Raw genomic sequence first — 19,568 nt, 5'->3', positions numbered from 1 at the left:
CTCCTACTTATTCAGGGGGGAAACCACGTGAGGATTTCTGTAATGGGAAACATGAGCAGCGGAGCAGAAAAAAGGAAAATGCCCAACTGGCCAATATGACAGAATTTCCTCAAACTGAAGGAGGTGTTTAGAAAGTGGGCACTACTGCCTCTAACTCAGGGAGCTACTCCTCTGCACCTCAGGACATAAATCTAAGCGTTTTCCCTCACACCCCACACACCTTTTACATGCTTACTACAGAAGCTTACCGATCATCTTGTGTGTAGCTCCAGCGCCCCCTGCTGCCAGGAGGACTGACTCACGGCAGCAGTGGCATCTGGCTCCCTCTCCTGTCCCTCTCTCAGAGCCCTGACACTGTTTTGATCTGAGACAATCTCCCTAATGCCTGCAGTGCCTCAGCGCAGGGAGCAGGCAGTGCAGACAGAGAAAATGAGCGTGAAGAGGACTCATCTCTGCTTCACATTCTCACCTCATCCCCAGCTTTCTCAGATTAGCACCATTTGGATATCGCGCAGAACAAGAGATGGCAAATGAGGCTCGGCAGGTGTGCTCTCCCATTAAAGAACTTGGTGTGTTACATTTTAAGAGCAAAACCTGGAGAGTTAAATTGAAGCGGAGGCAGACGGAGAAAAGAAGCGAAACTAATAAGTGCAGAAAAGAGTAGAGGAATCACTGAGGTGTCCATCAGGTCTACCAGAAAGGTGAAAGGTCACAAGCAATAACCTTTATGTGCGGCTCATGTCCTCACACTCAGATGGCTTGTGATTCTTCGATTATGCTATCTGGGTGACGGCAGGCTAACACTGAGTGAGACACCATGAACAAGCACTGTCAATGTTATTCTGGAAATGAATACTAATTACTAATGCAACAAAAAGAGCGTGGCAAGCGAATGAGTCATTACAAGGGTTATGGAGACAAGACATACAAAAAACAAAGGAGAAAACATTTTCATCTTGTTCACATTCTCCTTCAGAGTTAACATTTTTTTTTAAAGAGAAAGAAAAATGAGAAAATGTTGGCCATATAAAAAAAGAGAAAGACAAAATGATAATTATATAAACCATGCAATTTAAGATTCCCAATAGTGTTGCAAGTGTAAAAGTCTAAGTAAAAGTATCAATTAAAAAATTACTACATTTTAATTATATTTCATTTTATGGCCTGGTAATTCACTCCACTGGAAGAACTACAAATGCTATTGGTACATTCATAAAGTTCCTTGGTGTTATGACAACAATCACATGAAAGAGTAGTGCTCAGGCTAACAGTGGTAGTGCCTACGATACCCCTGTGCAAACTTTCAGTGTAATTTGTTTGGAAGCAGTATGTATAGTAGTGTGGTGCGGTGATTAAGGAGTGGGCCTTGCAGGTTTAGTTTCCAGCTGAGGCACAGCTGCTGTATCTAAGAGCGAAGCGGTTAACCTAAACTAACCTTGCTAACCCTCAGTAAACACCCAGTTATACAAATGAACAACATGAAAAAAAATGAAAACTAAGAGGCTCTGGATTAGGCCGGCAGAGTGGTTAGCAAATGTGCAGTGTGTAATGTGTATATGCAGTGAGGCAGTGGGGGCTGACCGGTGGCGGTGAGCAGCAAGGAACAGTCGTGTCCGTTCAGGTACTCCATGGCCGTGATGCGGGTGTAGCGGGGGTTGCCGTTGTAGAAGTAGTCCAGCCTCTCGCCTTTCTCCCAGTCCCAGAAGCTGGGGGGGGGGGGGGTGCAGAGAGCTCAGCGTTAGCGCAGTCAAGGGCTTCACCGGCCTCCCTGCAGCACGTGCCTGTGAGCCTTCGCACATGCCGCTGCTGCTAATGATCTCGCTAGTTTTGTGTACACAGCAATCAAGGCTCTGCTGGCACGGGCAGTAATGTTGTTGTTTGTGCTGCAACTGCGAGACCAATGAGAATCGAAGTAGTATGTAGTAAGCTATGTGAGGGAGGGGCCGACGGCTCAGTTGGCACGGCACGGCTGACGGGACTGTGTGCTCGGGGGCGGCTTGTTCACCAGATGCTGTCCTTGTCGGCCACGGCTATGCAGGGGTTGAAGGGGTGGAACTTGACCACGGAGGGCACCCCCGGGTTTCTGTTGATGAAGATCTGGTCGTCCAGACGGGTCACACCTACAAAAGAGGAGCAGATGGGTGTGAGCCGCAGACAGGAAAAGACGGCGTGTTCTTCCTGTTCACTTCACAGCTACCCCCTGAAGAAACACCCTGTGCTTTGCCGCGAAGGCTCCTGGCACGCCCGCATTTTACAAGGCCAACTTCAGATTCAGGAAAACGACACAACCGCTGTGTTTCCGCCACAAAAGAACCATGAACAGGCCGCCCATAAAGTAACATAAGCGGCATTTCTTAAAGGAAAGCACTAACTACGCATTTGTTAAGAGTTCTGTGAGTTCATTTTCAACAACAACAACAAAAGTGTCAAACAAGTATGAACCGGAATGCGGTGTCATCCGGGGCGATTAAAGACGTCACGCACGGGCTCTTTAACGCGCTTTTAAAGGGCCCGGCATTCCCCCTGCTCCTGCAGAGCCTCTGCATCCTGCTGCTGAAGACTGAATGAGGGCAGCAGGAAGCTTCTTCTTTTTTTTTTTTTGTGTCTCCGTTTTGGTGGACCGGGATGGGGAGGGGGGGAAGAATAAAGCAAGAGATGGCGAAGCATGAGAGGGAGGAAGAGGCGCTGACGCCATCGCCCCTGCGAGCGCGGGGAGGGGGGAGGGGGGGGGGGGGGGGGAGGCCGCATGGCTGACGTGGAGCGCTCAGCCATTCCGTTTGAACGGCGCGCTGACTTCACAGGGGGACTTGGGGGAGCGCTCCAGCCCGGAGTCTTTAAACTCCGGAGGAGCGCCGTGATTCACACAGAGATCCCACACCGAGCTCTGCTGGAGGGAGGGGGGAGGGGGGGGAGAGCTGGGATCGGCGGGGGCCGCCTGAGCCTCCAATTAATCTGAATTTTCACTGCTGCTCTTACCACCACATCATATCTCTGCTCTCGCTCCAGTATTCCCTCCCTCCACCCCCCTCCGCCTAAACGCGCTCCTTCTCCTACCCCTCTGGGTGATTCGCTGGCTCTGCCTTCGGACCCGGGCGTTCCTCAGGAATCTCCACTCTCTCTCCTTCCTCACCTGACTCTCCACATCGTGCTCCTCAGGAATCTGGGAAAGGGGGATGGGGGGGCAAAAAGGAGAGGAACAGATGGGGAGAAACGGAGAGAACGACAGGGGGACAAATCGAATCAAAGCAGTAAATGAGAAGCAGGATCAGAGTGCTGCTTTGTATGCATTTAACGTAGGAAAGAACAGTCACCAAGCTGTGCTTTCAATGGTTTCTCAGCACATGTCTGACTAACCTTTGTAACAATCCGGTATGGCACTATATCTCACAGGAAGACACCCTAACATTAATACCATTAATACAGTGTGCAACTACGTCACACACAAAAAAACATATTAGCCTTTATGCAACTGTTAATGCGCTAAGATCACTACCACACAGACACAAAAGGCACACAAACAAATGGCACACCTAAGCTTGGCGTTTACATAGTATTCCACTGTAATACCTTACATAATGACAAACCAACACACACACTAAACTAAGTGTTAATACTTTACGTACACATTATGACACACACACACACACAAACACACACACACAACAGAGGACACACGACACCTGCGCTGAAAGTCACCGGATGACTGTGTCCTGTGTCCCATGGTGAGACAGGCACGTTACGAGTGAGGCCTTCCCGGGGGTTTGCCGTGGCCCTACACGTGCCTTTCTCTGCACATTCTAACACAGACATCAATGCCCCAGCTGCACGCTTTTCCTCATGGAGCTCAGCGGGTTGCTGAGATTTCATCTCCCCGTCTCTGAATGAGATATCACTGATGAGCATCTTTAACAGCTATACTGCTGGGGACGGGCCTTCCACAGAAACGCGTCTCTCTCTCTCTCTCTCTTACTCTCGCCCTCGCTCCTCCTAGCCCCCTATCTCACGCACAGGCTCCCCCCGACAAACCAGCACTGCTAATGAACTAAATAGAGAGGACTGCTGCTCAAGAGAGGATTTTTCTCCCGCAAGCGCTTGCAAGGAAACCGCTGCTCCAGCTAATTAGTATCAATCGACTCGGGTCCTCCAACACCCATCGAAGCTCTGTTTTTGGGGAGGGGGCGGGGAGGAAAGCTGGAAGGAGGGCAGGCAGGGCATACCCCACTTAGTTCTACAGCTTTCCTCCAGGGGTGGTGAGGCGCTCTGCATCAATCTTCAGGAACAAGAAAACATCAAGCGGCATTTTCCGTGTATGGCAGCTTTGCATAAAGCTGTGTGAGTGTGCATCTGTGCGTGTGTGCGTGTATGCGTGCGTGTGTGCACGTAGGTGAATCTTCTCCGTCTGACGCAACACACAACAGTATTTCCCACCTGTGGGAACTGCTACATCAGCCGGTGTTTATGACCTAAAACAGCACGTGGTGTCAGACACGCATCTGCTTTACAGCTGAGCTCCAGGCCTCTTCGCAGCTGGCTGGAGGGAGATTGATGGGGGGGCGGGGAAAAGGGGTTGGGGGGGGGGGTGGGGGTGGGGCTACGGCACGCACACGGGGACCCTGGGAGACGGCGTCGTTAAACTCAACGACCCCTTAAAGCTGGAATAATGTCGCTCTCGGCGCGTCCCGGGCGCTGGCAGGAGGAGCGTTATTGCTCGGCGCATTAGCATTATCGGCAGGCGTGGTAATAACATGAGGATCACCGTAATGGACTTTAATGGAGCCTCGCTCCCATCCCTCTCCTGCACACAGCCACTGCTTATTAAGCACATTTCCAGGCAGGGGGACTGCGGAAACGGCCCCTGAATGTTAAATGCTTCGGCCCCGGCTGCATACGGACACATATGATCCGGTAATCAACTGCCCCCTCCCCCCCCCCCCCCCCCCCCCCCCCCCCGGTAATGTCACATCACAACACAGGAAGGAATTGGGGGGGGGTGTGGAGGGGGTGAATCAGCGGAGGGGGCTGAGATGAGGAGAGGGAGAGGCTAAGGAAGGGGAAGAAATATGGCAGGGGACTACTGACTATTTACTCATGTATTTTGTTGTTGCGAACAAACTGAAAAATAAAACACCTAGCCCGGCCATCGCTGATAAATCTTGCTGCTTAACAACAAGCTGACCGTTCTCGGGCCGGACCCAAGGTAATTGAGTGGCATTACTTTCAGCCTGGGGCTAGCTGCAGTCACGGCGTTAGGCAGTTATGCGGTACATAATGTCCCCGCCTCTAGCCCCTCCGCCTGACCTACAAATGAGCAATGGCACAGGCCGTGGCTGCAGAGCAAACGAGGCGCCGACATAAATCTCCAGGCATTCTCACAGCTGGGCCGCTCCGACGCCCGGCGTTTCGAAAACTCCTTTGTGAAAATGCGGCCCACGCTTTTTGCTGCAGACGCAGAGAAATAATAACCCCGGTAAGGGCTGGACAAGACTGGGGCTCCATTTTAAAGATGAGGTTTATGGCTTATGGAGAGCGCTCAAAATATTGCAAAACAGCACTCTTGATTTGTAACACTGCAGACTTTTTTTTTCTTCTTCTTTCTGCACTTAAGCGTATGAAGTTTGGCAGATTCACCCAACCTCAGTAAGACAAGCTGACACTGATTTTTTAAAAGATGGAGATAAAAGCTTTTGGGGGGAAAAAAAAAAACGGTTGAGCGGAGCTGTGAAAGGATCAAGCTGCATCAACACAGCACGCTGATGGACACAAGGTCACATGACCGCCGAGTTGGCCTGCCTGTCAGGGGGAGGTCGCACACTTTCAGGCAGGCCTCACTTCCAGCCAATCATTATCGCAGCAGCCTGAGGTTCAAACAGGATTAAACTGACAGCTTTTTTTTGCGTTAGACAGGCCGTGACACACAGCTTGTTAAATCGCCACTGTCCAGGGCCAGTCCCTTTCTCGAGACTGCTTTTTACCGCATGGCAACAGGACCAAACCAATAGCAGACAGTAGTGCTGCTAGAATAACCGCTATCACCCCTCTGACACACACCTGTGCCCAACCCACTGCCTCTGCGTGGCAGATACACAGAAGCAAAGAGCAGACTTCAAACGGATAAAAGCAGACTCCCTCACAGTCCCATCCCCATGCAGGAGGGAGAGCGAGGAACTCCAGCTCTTTCTGTTCTTTCCTATCCGAGTTACAGCGTCACAGTGATGCCTCCCCTCCTCACACACTTATCCCACTGCAGCTTCAGAAACAGTTGCAATGCGCTGAAGCAGGAAGAGACCCCGCTCTGATATCACATCCTAAGCAAGAGTGATGAAAGAGATCTCTGAGACTTTCCCTGAAATTACTGAAGTAGAACAGAGCCTTAACGCTTTAAATATTTCACTGTGACCAGGAGCACGTTCACCAGTGATAAAGAAGTGAGCTCTGTGTGGTGAATTATTAATAATCACAGCCGGGCTGCCAATTAAACAGGATATACAGCCCGCGGGCAGTCACGCCGCGCCACTGCGTCTCTGTTCACAGAATAATGGCACCGCTTCTGCGGGCCTGTGATCCAGAGGGAGGCTGTGTGGAAATCAGTCAGTGTGCAACCGAGCTGGCCCAATGAGGTTAGCCGTGAGGCTCGACAAAGGCTGAAATTTGTCTCACACACACACACACACACACACACACACACAGACACACACATACACACACATACACACACACATACACACACACACACACACACACACACACACATACACACACGCACACACGCACGCACACACGCACGCACACACGCACGCACACACACACGCGCGCTACTGATCTTGACAAGGCACACAGGCACTGGCGTGAAACTCCTTGAGCTGTATTTAACACAGTAACATAGTGTGATGTCGCACACATGCAGACCACCAGCCCATCACGATCGGTGCGTAAAGGTCTTGTAACAAGTGGCGTGCCAGAAGTGCGGCGTTTTTAATGTACTGAAACACGATTTTTTCTTTCTGCTTAGGAGACTCCCGTCTATCTGTGACGCTGCTTGACTGCGGTTCAACTGATGTGCGAGTCCCTCATGAACCATGGATCAGAAACAACCGCAGCCCTTGTATGAACAGACCAGGAACAGGCTGAATTAATCAAACCTCAACTGAAAGATTTTTAATCAAAAGACGGCCGACGCAGAGTTACACGGCAGCACTAAACAAAGGACGTAGCCAGCGTTGTGTGGGGCACTGCAGCGAGAGAGGGGTGAGGCACGCTGGGAGCAGAGCTGTACCTTCATGACGGGCTGAGCGAAGTACTTGGCGCTCCAGTCACAGAGACCTGTCTGCAGGGTGGCGCTGATGAAATTCCTGTGGCCGCCTGGCTCGTCACCGTCATCCGCCGTCTGGCAGACAGGCAGGCGCGCAGACACAGGCATTAAAAAGAAAGGAAAAAAAAAAAAAACCCCGTCAACACCGTTTGCATAAATACAGCAGATGTACCTGTGCCACTGCATACAGAAAAGAAACACTTCTACCATTTGAATGTACTGATTCATGCCTTGAAATGATTTTGCTTTGTAATTTAGAGATTGCTATTTAGAGTATTCTCTTTGTTCAGCCAACACTCATGAAAGTTACTGAGCGTAATTATGAGTCTGCCCTGATGCTGAGGGTGTACATTTTTCAGTGATGGACAGATTTGCAGTCAAACGGGATGCTGTCTCCCAGGGTGACAGAAAGAACAGGGCTGTTTCTTTAGGCGGTACCTGGTCGGGCCCTTTGTCGAACATCTTGCGGGTGCGCGGGAACTGGTGCGAGTGGGGGGCCTGGCCGCCCAGCGTCGGGGTGTACGGTGGCCGGGCGGGCGGGAGCTCCCGGGGAGGGGGTTTGGGCACCTCGTTGGTCAGGCTGGAACTGCTGGGACTTGGCATGGGGGGGGAACCACTGGAACATGAACACAGGGGACACTGATATGAGCCACTGCCATCAAAAAGCCACCCAGACCACAATTCCTACACACTGCAAGCAGTCAACAGTGCGTTTCAAACTCTAGAGCAAACGGCTAAACTGTTAAACAAGCAGCGATAGCCTATAAAGCCCCCGTCCCTGAAACAAAGCCCATTCTTCTGACTGCTTGTGCTGCAAGGCGAAGCACTTCATGCTTAACATGATCTCAGAAGGCTGGGTGTGCAGACACTCACCCAGCCTGGTGGATGTGAGTGCCTTTGCTGGTGGGGCTGGCAGGCGCTGATTGGGTGAGAGAGCCAGAGTCCAGGATCCTCTGGGGCCGGGCGTTCATCGTAGCCTGTGGGGGAGAGGGGAGAGAGAGAGAGCTCAAATCACACTGCTGTACACAGGGAATGCAAGCCCTCTTTCTTTCTGATCTTCTTCCCCATACCTCTTGCTGCCAGAAGTCCCAAGACACTTTATCCACTTTAACGGTTACTTAACTCTGTACCTGCTGAATGCATGGCAACCCAAATGCTGATCAGGGCAGAAGTCCCTGCTTCACTCCTGCCCACTGGGCAGTACTACCCAAGGAAGGCAGACAGACAATGTGAGGGGATGCTAACTCTCCTGACTAGTTTGATAGCCACTCCAACACTGTTTAATGGAAGCCCATGGCTGCTTTCTTGTTTCAGTTGTTAACAACTTGCAGTAGCGCGTTTTTCTACAGTAACAAATTTCCATATTAATAGGAATTTTAGTAATTTGTTGATTGAAACCATGTTGTCGCTGTATAATTACTTTTCTTTCTCCATAAACTTCACCGTATATCCGGTATAACTATAACTTACACTTTTATATAATCTGTTCTGTGACAGACTCTTTTGTTATGAGTGCCATATCACATACAAGTTGTATTGATTGGTTGGTTGGAATCCTATTCAGAACAGTGGATCGAGACCTCTTTCTTGAATCGTACAGCTCCGCATCACAGACATTTAAATGACCTTCAGAAAGTGATGTAAGACACCACGACCGCGCATGAATAAGTAATACTGCAGCCTCAGAGTGGTCACAAGGGCAGGCTCTCAGAAGGCAAGGTCCAAGCTGTTTGACTGAGGCTGCCAACGAACGCAGCCGAACCGGCGTTTAAGGAAAGGAGCAGCTCCTAGATCAACACGAGCAGGAAGCTAGAGAATTTTGGGTTCAGTAATCGCAGGGTCATTCCAGCTGTTAAAACATGAGTGAGACCGATCCCTTGGCTGGTGCACTTGGATAGGATGTTCTCCTGTCACAGTAACAAGAGACAATGGAAACACAATTCTAACTCAGGCCATTACGAAAGACGAGGGAAAAACATTAATGCCTGCAAAAAAAGCAATCAAAATGCGACGGCTATAAAATTGTTTACACCAACAAGAGAAACAAAACTAATGTACTGTTTAAATCCAGTTAACACTGCACCCTCTCTACCATCTGGAGCTTTCTCCCATTTCATTTCTATGTTAATTTTCAAAGTCTGAATGTTTGTTACATTGAATGTAGGTGTTTGACTAAGGCTGTCATTAATAGCCTTTGTTTCCGACCCAGTGCTTCATTAAAATGGGATACGTACAAATACAAAAAAGCAAAGAAATGACACTTATTATGGAAATGTGCCTCATCTAATTTGAGAGGCTTCCACACTTCAGGATTGAAATATTAATTAGATGGATAGACAAGGAAGTAATTATCACACATGGTCTCTGTGGCACGCTGGGGGGAAAAAAAAATCTTTCAGCTATGATGGGGGGGCGAACAGAGTACATTACAAATGCAAACATGATGACACAAGGTCAAAGAAGGCAAACACAAAAACTTGCATGCACACTACTCAGCCTATGGCTGGGAATGAGACAAAATTACAACGCACTACACATTACAAATCTGTCACATAACGTTCACAGGATGCTCCAGGCTACAGGCTTCTTCGTGCAGGGTATGAGCGAACGGAGGGTTACGTTATCTTCCTCACGTGATTCACTGTGCATTACCACGCGTCGCGTCCACACTGGGAGACTGCTCGGGGCACTCGAAAACTTTGATGTCACCTCATCCCATTCTAGTGGGTGCTGGATGCTGGTTGGAGAGGGCCCCAAGGGATTTCAGCATTCAACATCAGAACGCACGGAAAGAATAAGGCTGTTCTTTAAATGCGGCATAAAAGCAGCATTCGTCCGACAACGCAGACGCGCTTGCCTCCGTTTTCTGATGACATCACCTCACACCAGGCTTCTCTGTTACTGGACTCCGCCTACTTGCTGGCTGCATAAACGCCCGCATCGTTTTTTCCCCGCTATCAAAACCCAATTACCACGGTGGCAGATGTATCACCTGTCACCTCGCTGCTCCATTAAGTGGCTAACAGCTCGGGGACATCCCTTTACGCGGTCCCCGAGTGACGAGGACGGTTTGTAATGAAGCGGCGGTCGTGTCACTTCGCACATCGCCAGAGGACTGTGGCATCACGGCCGCGCAGCATGAACCGGGACCCCACTCTGAGACTGGGAGCAGAAAACGAGCCGTGGTATGAACACACAGCAGGGTAATCTTATACCATGCTGTACTGGGTTGGCCATGACACCCACCTCAGGCAGAGATCTAGGACTTGGAGGCCTATTGAAACAGAGCTATCTTTCAGATAATCTTGTGCCATTTCCCCCCCCCTCACAAATTCTCTCACCAGACACAATTTTTGCATGCTGCTGAATTTTTCTCTCTTAAATCCTGATTTCACTCTTCATGACTACTAATTATAACAGGCTGCAAAAAAGAAAAGTTTGTGTGTTGTTTATATATAGCTTAAACTTCAAATTCTCATCAAAGCGGAGGCCTAATAATACTAATACAAAATAAATCAGGTTCGAATCTGATGTGATGTGAATTGTCACAGTTACAAATGGCAATGCAGTGGTCTCTATTTAATACTCATAAACAATAATGATAATTGTCATCATTCTCATATTTAACGGCAATAGCTATCACAATTAGTGGTTTTATTGTTATGCTCCACCTAATTTTCAGTGTAGACCGTTTCTTCCAACAGATAACATAGATAAACCAGCTCTCATCCTCAAAATGAATGGAAAGATTTGGACCCCCAAGTGTACGGAATTGGCCTGACACAGCTTGTCACGGCATGTTATCTTAATGTTGTTATCTTCAGCTTCACACGATTCCCAGAGGACTGACAGATCCTACAGGTCAGCACAATTCTTCTTAGCATGTGTGCACCTTTACTTATTCATAAGTAAAAAATCAAGCATACAAAACTGTACAAAAACTCGATTTTATAAAGAGAGGCCCCTGTGGACTAAAGACATGCAATTCAATGACTTCTAAAAACGGCTCAATATTTTTATACGTTTTAATTATTAAAGGCAGCCATAGCCATTTTTTGAAGCATATTTATTTATAAATAAACATTTCCCAGCTGAACGCTAGCCTTGGAGAACACACGCTGACACTCTTAAGTCGTGACTGGTGGAGAACCAACCTCGTCCGACAGCAGAGGCAATTCTGATTGGCCCAAGGAGCACTGAGGTCGAGACACAAAATGGACTGTTCCTAAGGGCTGAACGAGAACGACCCCTTCCATTTCTCACTGCTGCTACAGCGCATCACTGCCCAGGTCTATCAAAGCACCACATCTGACCTTGAGCAGCTGGTGCTTGGGCAGTCTGTGGTAAATAATTGAATAAAGTCACAATTCACAGAAAGTCATAATGCTCCGAAAATATTATGTCAAAATACTGCGTCAACAAACACACTGTGGCTGAAATGAAAGGCAGCGTTTCACTGAACAGCCGCATTTATTCACAGTGTCGCTATTGTTACCGCTTCACTCATTTCAATAATGACTTATTGAAATGACTAAATGACTAAAACATATTATTCAAACCTATATTTAAATTCCTCTACTTTAAATCAAGCACACCATATTCAGCATGAATGGTGGCATTTGATTATTAAAATGTAACTTGCTTAGGAAAGCAATGAAAGCAATGTGCCAGCCATAAAAAAAAAAAAAAAAAATTGGGCAAAAAAAAAAAAAAAAAAAAAAAAATCAACAAAACAAGCCTTTCACTTTCCTGGCCTGTTTCCTCTAGCCTCAGCCAAAAATCAAGAATCAACCGTGACACTGTCACCCCATAACCTGTCTGATCCTGGCCACAGGCAGTGTAGAAACCTGCACTGCATCAGACTGTGACTAAGCTTTGAGAATGAACTGTCACATGAGGTGCTGGATGATATTCTGTGGGTTGTAATTAGCTACCAAGGGAAACACTGCATGTCCAAATCACACTGAATTTGTTTGATCGCATAAAATTTTAATTCTTGTTCTTGGTAAGACAGGAGCCTGACACAGGAATGGAAATCTACATTAACTGTAGGTTAATTCCTTAGAGCACAACTAGCTGTATGCTGATAAATTCCACCAGTCAAACAAGGTACACTACAGGAATACCTTGTTTGGCACTGCCCTACAGTGCACTGATTTGTCATTGTATTCACACTGGAAAAAAATCCAATTATCAGAGGCAAAAGTCATGGGTTAGCCTCCTAGTGATTATTCCCAAAGTGTTTTGTTTTCTGGAAATGAACCACAATGCGAACGTGGTTACATCATGAAGAGATTTACCTGACAGCATTTCCTGCTACAGAGTACTGCTCTGTGATAGGAAAACGCAGGCAAACCAGTTAACCTTGGATTCCTTTTTCAAAATGAACGAGATGCAAGCTCTCTGAAAAAGAGGGGAAACCAGCCGGCCAATCAGCATTGCTTGAGGTGTAGCCTCCTCCACTTCCAAACCCATTCACAGTGCTGCTCAGATTCAAATAAAAAAATTATCTTCTTTATAATGAATTATGATTTACAGTACATTCATTCTTCTACGCATTATTCAGCACTGCAATTACAGTGATACCCCATGTTTATCAAACCATTACCTCAAAAAAGCCATCAATCATGGTGAGCGGCAACATTTTGATATTTTTATGACAAGCTTCCCCTGAAGAAGCAGGGTTGTCTTGGTGAGCGTTTCAATATTAAATTGCTGTATTGTTTATCCATGTATGACAGCAATTTATGATCTTTATTCCAATTGACAGTACAAAGGAAAACCATCTTTTTGTTGTTGACCCATTTAATGAGCATATTTCCAACAATCAGGCGGTGTTTTAAGCTCTGAAACACTTGTTTTATTCTGAGCACTCTTGACACACACCGACACACCCCTACCTAAAACTGTCTCCTGATGGGTAACACCCCTGCTTGCTTCTGGAGCTCACACGCTTTGGGGGTGGCTGAACGAGGTCTAGAGATCAGAGGGTTTCAGGTCTAAATCTCAGGTGTGACACTGCTGTTTGATCCCGTGGAGGAAGAAGGGAGGTACAGAGATGTCCCAGAGTTTCAGCAAACTTTGTGGGGGGGGGGGGGACAAAGTTACCTGTCCAAAACTGTGGGATTTAAATCAGCACTCACTGTACTGGATCACCTCTCCACTGTGTCCTGACAACAAATTCCCTGGGGGGGGGGGGTGCTGCTGCCATGGATTCACTCAGAACTCCTACCAAAGCACATCCATAACAAAGCCAACCAATGAAACAACATGAAAGACTTCTCTTTTCTACCCACACTGTCTGCAAGTTGGCGAATTTAGCTTATAGTTAGAAGTTAGCTTATACACATATATTCACTTCAGAGATAATTGTCAAAGCAGAAGAAGCCATGAAAATATGACAGCTTCATCTCTTTTTATAATTATATAATACATTTGCTCTGAACACCCATTTACTAGTGGTGGAGCTGTCAAAACTTGGAAGGAAAAACCCCTCAGTGTTCTCACTGTTCCTTTTAAACATTCAGAACTGAAAGAGGATTCTAATTAACTGGATAGGATTCGGTCCTTCTCAGCCGACAGGGACACTTCCAGAAGATTTCTCTCCAGCATGGCTTGGGGTCAGGAACTCCTGCAACAGGCAAGCCACTCACACAAAAGGACTGCACGTAAGAGCTTATAAAACCAGCCCGAATTAAAAGATCACTAAAGCTCTGACATAAAAGTTGCTCTGAATACCTGGATTGACATTGTCTTTTAAAGCCAATTGTCTCTCTTTCTCTTTTTCCCTTTATCTAAGAAACATTCAAAGGTTTTCTGGATGCGTGGGCTGACACAATGCTTAACTCCTCTCCCTCATTCATCTCTTTGAAGTGTGGGTCTGTGTGAATGTGTGAGAGGACTGAGTAAATATATATATATATTTTTTTTAAAAATCATCTTTGATCAAAAAGTGCAAATTCGAATGAACAGAGTGTTACTCACTGAGTGCTGCTTTAACTCAATACTCATTGTATTTGAATATTTTAAAAAGGAGTCCCCTCCCCCCACTCCTCAATTTACCAATTCAGGTGTGGATTTTTCCTCTGTTCATTTCAGCTAAGGTGAAGATTCACCTTGTCCTCACCGCCTACATTCACGGGGTTAGCGACCACAGGACACTTTCAACTGGTAGTTTACAGGGGTGTACCTGATCCCAGATTATCTCCAGTGGTCTTTTTAAGTCAACTGACCCTCAGTCTGCTCCAGTGTGGTAGCTGTTCATACAGTGTAACTGACTAATGCTTGTGGTTTTAAGCCTGCATGCAATTCATAGTCGCCCTGACAAAACTGGATTTAAAACTGAACACAGGGACTGAAAGATACTAAAAGAATATTGCTACTGCTCATCTGCATATCTGAATACAACATTGACGGGTGACTTGTCTTTATTAATTACTGCTGCCATGCTTGAATTGTAGTTATCGGTAATTCAGACGGCAGAAAATACGTCACATGCAATTAACATTCAAGGGTGGTGAAACAATACATTACTTTCAAATATGTTTAAATAGGCTTATTTGAGTAAATCAAGGGTGTGATGTTAAGTAGCTGCATTCATATTTTAATAAATGACACTTTACTGGGCCGTGTGGGAAACCACAACCACTACTGCTCTCTCGTTCAGTTCTCCGTCAGCCCCACAGTATTTATGCTGCTTAAATCAGCACCTTTGGGTTGGTACATTCTCATGAGGTCAGGGAAACGTCATTCATTATGATATGACTCGGAATAACAAAAATATACCACAGCAATACAATGCCTTTTCTGTAGTTTTTTTTGGGCTCTCTAACCAAGTAAAGCTGCAACAGAATAAAACGGCGAACACTTGTTTGTTTATGGGAGGAATACTGAAAGCTAAATATCTGGATTCCTCTAGGTCACAAAATTCATACCTGCACCTGGCATGGTCTGCTCACCTGTTCCTGGAGGTTATATGTTCACCCGCAGGTTAAGTGACCAAAGCCACAGTTACACTGGGGTTCAGGTGAACCCAGGCTGGTGCAAACACTCTAATAGCCACAGCCTGTTTTTTTTTTTTTGTTTGTTTAAACCTCCACCAACCCCACACCTGCCACAACAAAACTGCAAATGCACTGCAACCCCATGTCCCAACATACAGTTGCAGGAAAAAGTATGTGAACCCTTTGGGATTACTTGGATTTCTGCATAAATTGGTCATAAAATATGTTCTGATCTTCATCTAAGTCACATCACTAGACAAACACAGTCTGCTTAAACTAATACTGCACAAAAAATTATAAGTTTCCATGTTTTTATTGAACACAACATGTAAACATTCACAGTGCAGGGTGGAAAAAGTATGTGAACCTTTGGATTTAATAACTGGTTGACCCTCCTTTGGCAGCAATAACCTCAACCAAACGTTTCCTGTAGTTGCAGATCAGACCTGCACAACGGTCAGGAGGAATTTTGGACCATTCCTCTGTACAAAACTGTTTCAGTTCAGCAATATTCTTGGGATGTCTGGTGTGAATCGCTCTCTTGAGGTCATGCCACAGCATCTCAATCGGGTTGACTCCAGGGCCACTCCAGAAGGCGTATTTTCTTCTGTTGAAGCCCCTCTGTTGTTGATTTACTTCTATGCTTTGGGTCGTTGTCCTGTTGCATCACCCATCCTCTGTTGAGCTTCAGTTGGCGGACAGATGGTCTTAAGTTTTCCTGCAAAATGTCTTGATAAACTGGGAATTCATTTTTCCGTTGATGACAGCAATCCGTCCAGGCCCTGAGGCAGCAAAGCAGCCCCAAACCATGATGCCCCCTCCACCATATTTCACAGTTGGGATGAGGTTTTGATGTTGGTGTGCTGTGCCTTTTTTTCTCCACACATAGCGTTGTGTGTTCCTTCCAAACAACTCAATTTTGGTTTCATCTGTTCACAGAATATTTTGCCAGTAGTGCTGTGGAACATCCAGGTGCTCTTTTGCAAACTTCAAACGTGCAGCAATGTTTTTTTTGGACAGCAATGGCTTCCTCCGTGGTGTCCTCCCATGAACTCCATTCTTGTTTAGTGTTTTACTTATTGTAGATTTGTCAACAATAATGTTAGCATGTGCCAGAGATTTCTGTAAGTTTTTAGCTGACACTCTAGGATTCTTCTTCACCTCATTGAGGATTCTGCGCTGTGCTCTCACAGTCATCTTTACAGGACGACCACACCTAGGGAGAGTAGCAACAGTGCTGAACTTTCTCCATTTGTAGACAGTCTGTCTTACCGTGGACACATGGACATCAAGGCTTTTAGAGATACTTTTGTAACCCTTTCCAGCTTGATGCAAGTCTTGATCGTAGAGCTCTTTTGTGCAAGGCATGGTTCACATCAGGCAATGCCTCTTGAGAACAGCAAACTCAAAACTGGTGTGTGTTTTTTATAGGGCAGGGCAGCTTTAACCAACACATCCAGGTTGGTTGACTCTTGGCTCCAATTAGCTCTTGGAGAAGTCATTAACCTAGGGGTTCACATACTTTTTCCACCCTGCACTGTGAATGTTTGCATGTTGTGTTCAATAAAAACATGGAAACTTATAATTTTTTGTGCGGTATTAGTTTAAGCAGACTGTGTTTGTCTAGTGATGTGACTTAGATGAGGATCAGAACATATTTTATGACCAATTTATGCAGAAATCCAAGTAATCCCAAAGGGTTCACATACTTTTTCCTGCAACTGTATTGCACCTGCAACCCAAAATGAACCTCCTGGACAAGAGCTGCAAACCGGCCCGTAACTACTTCCATTTACAATTTCAATTACATGATGCAGCGTGCAAGCAAACCCACTGCGATGCCCACAGCCCTACTGCATTCCATAACACAGCCTAAATACTTCATAAGTAACGACATGGCAACAGAAAATGCCTTCTCAGTGGCTATTTGAAACAGTGGTTACTTAATGTTGGAAAACAGGCCTATAAATGTTGCCATGCCTACATACTGCATAAAAAAAACCTTATAAAATATACAAGGCTGTCTGTGATCCATTTAAAAAAGAAGAAAGAAAAAAGGTAGCTATAATTCGGAAAAAAAAGAAATTGCAGGCTTAAAGCACAACGATGCAATAAAATTTAAAATAGGCAAGGCTATTCTTCCGATAAATTCTAAACTGGTCAATAACAATAGTTTACAATGAGCCTATATTACTGATGGGGAAAAAAACCCATCACCCTACCTCTCAATCAACTTGACTTAAGCAAAGTTTTAGGAAGAGGATCCCTCAACACTTTCCCTTTGTCATAATGGTGAAATGGTCACATATATCAGACCTTCCTGTTGAATTATTTTCCACGCTGTGGAATTCACAGCTGGCAATATTGTCTTTCACCTTGTTCATTGCCATGCTCTACTGTTTACATGTGACGTAACTGTCCCTTATTAGGCTTCCATGCCAGCAAGCTCCAAAGAATAGAGTTCCACTAGCCTACGAATTAGTAATTTGTTCAGAAGTATCATAATTATCCAGACAGCTGCACCTGTGTGTCTCCCGTGGGTACTCACAGGAACCCCACCTGGTGTAGGACTCTAGCAGCCACACTGGGGTTTAGGTGAACCCTGGTCAGTGCAAATGATCTGATAGCAACAGCTACATAGGGGTTTAGCTGTACCAGGGCCAGTCCGAAATCTCCGAAAGGGTACATCTCTTTAAGGGAACTGCGTTGAGGATCTCAAACTGCATGTTGGCGCTGAGCAACTCCCTCTGCCTGCTGCAGCAGAAACATTCGTCTGTGTTAACCAGAGCAACACCCCGAGAGTCAATGAGCATCTCCCTAGGTGCTGTTAACACAGACTTAAAAGACGAGCAGGAAATAAACTAAACAAACTGGGATTTCCAACTGAGTGCTCAACTTTCTCCTCCCTGCGTCACTATGTGGCCTAAAAAAAAAAACCTCTCAATTTTCCTTTTTTTAAAAGTTTGGATGGCAGCATCTCTTTCCCTGTGTTTGACAGTCTTGGAGGAGGGAGCTGCACAGGTATGAGTGTAGTAAGAGACACCTGAAAGCCCTCAGAGAGGTGTGGGCGTTTGAGAAAACTTCCCCAGCCATGTTACAGGGTGAATCATCGTCACGTTGGACACCCTCTTCTCACTGCAGACTGTTGAACAAAAGACTAGATGGCCGCTTTGCTTCCTGAGCGTGTGGAAAAAAACACAGATGCCCATTACTGATTGAATCTCTCACACCATTAACAGTGAAATCTTGAAGATATGGCTTCTGGCAGAAAGAAGTGGTACTCACACCCAAATGATTCATTTGCCTATTGTTCCTCACCCACAAAATATCATGTTAGAGTGGGGAGCCTTAAAAAAGAGATTAACAGCTATGGGGGACTTGGGGACTGTTTATGTCAGCAAGAGAGATTAAAGAGGACTCCTGTGCTGGACACAATTGTAGTTATTACCTCCTTAACTTACAATGGAATTTCACAACCATCCCTCTCTGCACTGCTGGGCTTTGGGGACCAATTTCCACTTAATTGCATTTGCACAAAACTAACTGCTTCTGGATGTGGAGAGCTAGGAGTCGAGAGGGACAGCTTCGTGTGTGTGTGTGGACACACGTGCTTGCATGTGCGTGGGAGTGGGAGTGAAGAGGGGAAAAGTCTGGGAATACCGCCTTCAGTGGGGCATCACTCACTCATACAGAAACAGGAACACAACAGAACAGTGAAGTATAAAGCAAGAGGGAGAAAGAGAGAGAGCATGTGAGGGAGAGAGGGGGATGGAGGAGTAGAGAGGTGCATGTGACAGAGACGTGGAAGAGAGATAGAGGGAATGTAGGAGGTAGGAAGAGGGAGAGAGGAGGGAGAGAGAAAGAGAGAGAGAGTGAGAGAGAGAGACAGAAAGAAGGAGAGAGAGAAAGAGAGAGAGAGAGAGAGAGAGAGAGAGAGAGAGGCAGACCTTGTACGCAATGCTGTTGAGGACCTTCATGGCCAGGTCAGACACCTCTGGGAATGGGTCGGCTGCCAGGTGTAGCAACACCCTCCAGATCTGTGTGTACACGCTGTTGAACGACACCCCTGCAACAAAGAGCACACACCACCAGCACAGTCAAAACAGCACAGGCAGAGCATAAGCCACTCCACCACAAGGACAATCAGCTGGGCGCTGCTTCCAAAGCCATCTCAATACATTAACCCAGACTTCAGAGTTGACACATTTATGTTGAATGATTTCATAATCAGGTTGGTTATTCATCCCTGCACACTA

General features: G+C 46.3%; 1 protein-coding gene across 1 annotated transcript in view; it reads right to left on the bottom strand.

Annotated features, from left to right (window-relative positions):
• Positions 1-19,568, bottom strand: part of rptor (regulatory associated protein of MTOR, complex 1) — a 156,227-nt gene that overhangs the window by 15,508 nt on the left and 121,151 nt on the right. Inside the window, exons 22-28 of the mRNA XM_036525885.1 lie at positions 19,260-19,378; positions 8,183-8,286; positions 7,748-7,925; positions 7,274-7,384; positions 3,055-3,160; positions 2,006-2,120; positions 1,582-1,706 (exon numbers count right to left, since the gene is read on the bottom strand). Of these exons, the coding sequence (XP_036381778.1) occupies positions 1,582-1,706; positions 2,006-2,120; positions 3,055-3,160; positions 7,274-7,384; positions 7,748-7,925; positions 8,183-8,286; positions 19,260-19,378 (858 nt within the window). The remainder of the gene's footprint in view (positions 1-1,581; positions 1,707-2,005; positions 2,121-3,054; positions 3,161-7,273; positions 7,385-7,747; positions 7,926-8,182; positions 8,287-19,259; positions 19,379-19,568) is intronic.

This window comes from Megalops cyprinoides, chromosome 1, assembly GCF_013368585.1.
Source record: "Megalops cyprinoides isolate fMegCyp1 chromosome 1, fMegCyp1.pri, whole genome shotgun sequence".
Taxonomy (NCBI): Eukaryota; Metazoa; Chordata; class Actinopteri; order Elopiformes; family Megalopidae; genus Megalops; species Megalops cyprinoides.
Note: the sequence above shows the minus strand (reverse complement) of the source record. Positions and strands in the feature narration are given on the sequence as shown.